General features: G+C 38.9%; 1 protein-coding gene across 3 annotated transcripts in view; it reads right to left on the minus strand.

Moving 5' to 3' along the window:
- Nucleotides 1-5,911, minus strand: part of itpr1a (inositol 1,4,5-trisphosphate receptor, type 1a) — a 47,680-nt gene that overhangs the window by 2,967 nt on the left and 38,802 nt on the right. For all 3 annotated transcript variants that reach the window (XM_016467109.1, XM_016467110.1, XM_016467108.1), the window contains 12 exons: nt 5,605-5,700; nt 5,325-5,453; nt 4,840-4,935; nt 4,550-4,742; nt 4,342-4,464; nt 4,062-4,237; nt 3,034-3,198; nt 2,599-2,788; nt 2,406-2,495; nt 1,776-1,888; nt 1,533-1,698; nt 1,275-1,435 (listed from right to left, as the gene is read on the minus strand). In XM_016467109.1, the coding sequence (XP_016322595.1) occupies nt 1,275-1,435; nt 1,533-1,698; nt 1,776-1,888; nt 2,406-2,495; nt 2,599-2,788; nt 3,034-3,198; nt 4,062-4,237; nt 4,342-4,464; nt 4,550-4,742; nt 4,840-4,935; nt 5,325-5,453; nt 5,605-5,700 (1,698 nt within the window). The remainder of the gene's footprint in view (nt 1-1,274; nt 1,436-1,532; nt 1,699-1,775; nt 1,889-2,405; nt 2,496-2,598; nt 2,789-3,033; nt 3,199-4,061; nt 4,238-4,341; nt 4,465-4,549; nt 4,743-4,839; nt 4,936-5,324; nt 5,454-5,604; nt 5,701-5,911) is intronic.

Genomic DNA, 5,911 nt, shown 5'->3' on the forward strand with positions numbered 1-5,911 from the left:
TTTACACGTTAATGCAGCTTAGAGGGACATGGAATGCTTTAACCTGCAGTTACAAATGCATAAATAATGTTTTGATATTTTAAACATGAAATGTTGAATACTGATATTTGAAATTATTTAAAAAATGAAAAGATACTTTGAATGTGTAATTAAAACCGCCAGTTGATGGTAGCAAGTCACTGTCAAGTGAGTCATTGCGATTGAACCGAATTCATTGATTAATTCAGGAACGAAACAACTTCATGTTGCTCAGAGATGCAAAAACAGTGCTGTGGCTGTGTTTGGAATGTTTTTTGTTGGCGAAATAGCACAGAAATAGCGCAAAAACAGCCAATATGGTGTCTAAAACGTAAGTCTCTTGATATTAACTTATTGTTTATTGAACTGTTGTATAAAATCAACATCACATTTGTAACCATGCTGATTTTTAAAGAAAAAACGGCACTCTTCCTGTGATATTGATTGACTATGAATTGATATAAATATATACATTTTCTGCCCCCTTATCTTGAATTATGTGACCATTCTTAATGCATATTAATAGACTGAATCATGCAGTGAAAGATCGCACTCTAAATGCGCACGCACACTAAAGCCTGTGTTGGTCTGTTTTTTTACAGTCTATGGTGTTGGTCTAACCAGACATCACGTTGCGTATGCGTGCCTCTGTTGGTGTGTTTTGTTTGTTTTTTGCAATATACTCGATAATGTTATGAAGTCTCACGAGTTCAGTATTTGCACTAAACCTGCGCAGATTTGGCTTGCATGAACAAGAAATTAATGAGTGAACATAACTTACGAAAAGTAACCCGTGTTAAAAAGTGTTAATTTCAAACCCTGTATATATACAGTGGGTACGGAAAGTATTCAGACCCCCTTAAATTTTTCACTCTTTGTTATATTGCAGCCATTTGCTAAAATCATTTAAGTTAATTTTTTTTCCTCATTAATGTACACTATATGAGTGTCACAGCAAAGGGTCTGAATACTTAGGACCATGTGATATTTCAGTTTTTCTTTTTTAATAAATCTGCAAAAATGTCAACAATTCTGTGTTTTTCTGTCAATATGGGGTGCTGTGTGTACATTAATGAGGAAAAAAAATTAACTTAAATGATTTTAGCAAATGGCTGCAATATAACAAAGAGTGAAAAATTTAAGGGGGTCTGAATACTTTCCGTACCCACTGTATATACAGTATATTCCCCTTGGGTCTTGATTTTGAGCATCTCCTCATAAAAGCTTTATAATAATGTCATCATGTATGTTCTCACCTTGATCATCTGAGCGACGTAGCTCTCAGGGCCTGTGTATTCAGTGGAGTCCTTGACCCGCACCAGCACAATGAAGTACAGGTAATGCCATAGGTTGTGCTCTTCCTTGATGTGCTCCTCAAATGTCACTGTTTTATTATCAAACTTATCCCTCTCCAGACCTGATTGAACAAGCAGATTACCCAAAAAATAAATCCCCAATCACATGTGAAGGCACATTTATGTTCATTTGAGCATAACTGTGCAACTTCATCTCACCGCAGATGAAACATGTGGTCTTGAGGATCTCCTCTTTCCTCTGCTTCTCACTTCTCAGATCAGCAAACGTATCAATGATGACACCAAAGATCAGATTCAACACGATGATGATCACCAGGAAGAAGAACAGAAGGTCATACACGACGCGTGCGGCGAACAGATGCTCCTGCAAACACACATACGGGTTTTGCTTCAGGTTATGTAAAAAATTAACAATTATTGTAAATATATGCATGTGCGTACCTCTTTGGATGGCTTACGGAGAACATCTCCAACTCCGCCACCACTCCTGAGACCGTGACTCAGTACAGTGATCATACACATCCACAGAGAATCACACGCTCGCTCTACGTCATCTATAAACACACAAAACACACAACGTAGAACCTCTATTTCCAGTCACTTCCAGTGTACAACTAAATGTCAGATTAAAAAATATTGCCAAAAAAGAGTCACATAATATTTAAATAATTGGATAACATGACTGAAATAATTGGATTAGGGCTGTCCATTTTAAGTGTCATTTTAGTATTAATAAATTAATTAATAATACGTAATAGTAATTAATAATAATTTTAGTGTTATTTTAGTACATTAATCAATTAATATTGTTAATAATATAATAATCACTTAATAAAAGCAGATTTAAAAAGTTTTAAAAAGCAGATCTAATCATGCCCCGACCTGTATGCTATTACTAACAATTACTTTTTACAAACAATTTTTTTACTAAAAACATAAATGCAATGTTTTACTTGTCTAACATAGACATATGCCAATTATGCTCATGATCATTTCATTTGGGGAAAATTTGTGATTACTTTGACTAATTATTTAACATATGCAGTAGTTAGGATGAATTTTACTGCTCACCCTCCTCAACATCCGCAGTCAGACAGGACCCATTTTGCCCATTGCAGACCCCCTCAGACAGGAAACCAGAAGCCAAATTTACTCCCTCCTCTGACACACACATATTCAAACACAACAGAAATGATTTTCACACCCACTAGTATGAACATTACTTTGTGATTTGCTTTGATATGTCTGTGTGAATGTGGGTTACCCAGAGTGCCGTTGGGGATGCGGTTCACCTCTAGGATGAAGTCATCCTTGAAGAACATATATCCAACAATGGAGAAGAGGTAGACCAGGATCAGGCCCAGAACAGCCGTCAGGACAATAGAGCGGCCATTTCGAGTCACACTCTTGATAACGTTCAAAAGAGTCTCTTCCCTGTTCACCAGGTCAAACAACTACGAACACACAAATATACAATTAGTTAACATTAGTGGTCTAAATATTTGCACTGGATTTTTTTTTCTTTCTTTCTTTGATTCTATATTAAATGACTGAATGCAACATGAAATTAGGTCAATATCTGGTCAATATTAGATAAATATTTTAATTTAATTCTCTCTATATATACACATTTAGACACTAATTTCTGTTTAGGCATATGTTAGTAAAAAATGTGTTAGTGTAAGGTTTTCAAACAGACCAGAAGACTGTAAAAGAAGACATGTCCAAAAAGGCCCAGAGTGCAGATGAGAAGGTACAGCAGATGAAACAGGAACTCCTTATCCATCACCATCACCCGGTAACCACGGGTAAATGTCCCGCGGTTACCCACAAAGCTCAGCATGAACACTATCTTATTACAAACCTGCACAGACACCAAATGAGGTCAGATTGTCACTACAGACTGATACCACATAAGATTATCAGTAAAGAAACTGTGCACAATGTAGAGGTCTACACGGAGGACCCGAGACCCGAGGACCCGGGACCCGACCCGGGATCCGTACGGGTTCGGGGCTATATTTTAAATGGTCAGCCGGGTCCGGGTCGGGTCCCAATCTATTACTTCGGGTCCCGGGTCTGTTTAACATTGTGTGTAATACCCGAGTCGATCGGACTCGGAGAACACCCGGCCATTATCAGAGTCAGTCAGCGCTGTGCGTGTGTTGTTTTGTAACTTTCAATTTGCAAAATTAGGATGAGAAAAGTGTCGAGTCGGTAATTTGAAATAAGGTGGGGAAAAAAAAAAAAAACACGAGCGACGTCATCAGAAGCAGGGTGGGCGGAGTTAATGCACACGCACGTTGATAATGGATACCTTCATGAGTGAAAGTTTGAGTGAAAGTTTACCTTCAAAAAGTTTAATTTTCGCAACTTGTTTATCGACTTGTTAATAGCAATTTGCTGTGGAATATGTGCCGATCGGGTCCAGTCGGGTCTGTGTCTTCCCGGCTGGGTTCGGGTCCATCTTTCAAATAATTGACGGTCCGCGTCGGTTCTGGGTAGTATATTTTTGACATTTCTTGGTTCTGCACGGGCCCGGGTCCAACTTTCAAAATAATAGACGGGTCCGGGTCGGTTCAGTGTAGCACATTTACGGGTCTCTTCGGGTTCAAGTACGAATTTTTGGACCCGTGTAGACCTCTAGCACAATGTATGACTGTATATGAACTTGTATGCACTCAAAATCTAACCCTCCCATGTGTGTCCGTCTGAGTGTGATCTTACATTAAAAGTTCCCAGGAGTGTCAGCATATGCTGCAGCCCCACTGAGAAGCCCAGCTGCAGCACACTGGAGATGACCAGCACTCGCACTGCATTCGGCCTCGGTGACATCAACACAAACCCCAACGAGCCCAACAAACACACCCACAGCAACAGAGAAAGAGAAGGATCTAGTGAACCTGAAACACACACAGACCACATATAAGGTATAAATGTTCACACAGGTCAGGGATATTGTGGAAAGAAAGCCCGACTCGTGAAGACAATACAGAGGGGAACTCACTTTCACTCATTCCGTCCAAAGGGTAAAAAAACGCCACCAACAGATTAATGAGAACAGCCAGGTTAAAAGACACATTACTCCAGAACGACATGTTCCGGCTACACCAGTACAACACTGGCTGTACTAAAAACAGAATAAGAGGGATACATTTCAGAAATTATTATAAAATTAATCATTTTCAAACACTAGAGAATGAAAACACATTTACCTCTTAGTTTTTTCTGCCACCTCATTTCATTGAAGAGGTCGTCTGCATGCAGGAAGAAGTCATTTATTTTACTGCCCTGTTCGTCTCTCTCTGTACCATAGTACACACGCAGCTTGGACTCATTTGTGAGAAAAGAGCAGATATTTGGTACGGGAAACACGATCTGTTCCATAGTGCGATCCTGCCGGACTATCTATTTATACACAGACACATACAACAGCATAAGATGGGATTTTAAAAACACTACAAAACATGTTTTAAGAGTTTTTAAAAGTGTTTGTGTGTGTTACCTCTATCTGTGCAGTGTGTTGAGTGTAATACTCCAGGGCCTGGTCTTCCCCACCTGGTTTCAGTAGTATTTGCAACTCCTTATTGTGACGTGACAGCTGAAATAGCAGGTTAAATCAGATCACACTACTAATTTAATGAATTGCTCTTAGATAAAGTGAGGTACATTTGGTATTGTGGTTGACTATAAAAGTTGGCCACAGTCTAAATAAGCTGTTCTTATGCAGGCCCCAAAACAGTCTTTGGTAATTAAATACAATGTTAATAAATATGCTTATCAGCCAGTAACAGAAAATGGTAATCTAACTTGCTGACAGAAGTGGCGTGCGTAATTCAAACTATTCATCTGTCGTGACTTGTGACTTTTTTTTGCCACAGTGTAAAATTTACCATATATTGCAAATGAAACTATTTATGAACGACAAATATTCTCCTTATACCCTACACTGATAGATGTGGCAAAAGTTGTACAGGAGTGTGTGTGTACCTGATGAGCAAGGATATAGATGTTGTGTCCAACATTGCGAGGTGAGGCAGCATGGTCCTCTCCATTCTCCTGTTCCTCATCCTCAAACTCTGTTTCCCCCTGCTGGTAGGCCATTTTCATCACCTCCACCTTGAACATGAACACACACAGCTGGGGTTGTGCAGATGTTGTAGCCAAAGAATTTTTATGGTTTACTATCTGTCTACACAGAATGACTCCAAGATACAGTTAAAGCAATGACAGAAACAGGATGTACCGGGATAATAACTAACATACTCACTAGTTCTTTTGGTCTCATGTTGTACAGGATTCTCTCTGCGTTCTCACTGTCATGACGGCTCTCCATGATGGCCAGCAGTAGCTTAGATGCATTATTCTAAGGAAAAAGGACAAATAATGCTACATGAAATTGAATTGGCCAAAGTATTAAATAAAACTACAATGAGATGATTGTCAAAAAAAAAAATGACTGAGCATCTTGATTACATTTTCGCTCTGTTCTACTTCAAATGAACTTAAAGGTCCCCTGAAATGCTTAGAAACACGCAGCGTTACTCAATGTGTTGAAATCATTTTAACTGAAAAAG

The sequence above is a fragment of the Sinocyclocheilus anshuiensis genome, unplaced genomic scaffold (assembly GCF_001515605.1).
Source record: "Sinocyclocheilus anshuiensis isolate Anshui unplaced genomic scaffold, SAMN03320099.WGS_v1.1 scaffold44, whole genome shotgun sequence".
Classification (NCBI taxonomy): Eukaryota; Metazoa; Chordata; class Actinopteri; order Cypriniformes; family Cyprinidae; genus Sinocyclocheilus; species Sinocyclocheilus anshuiensis.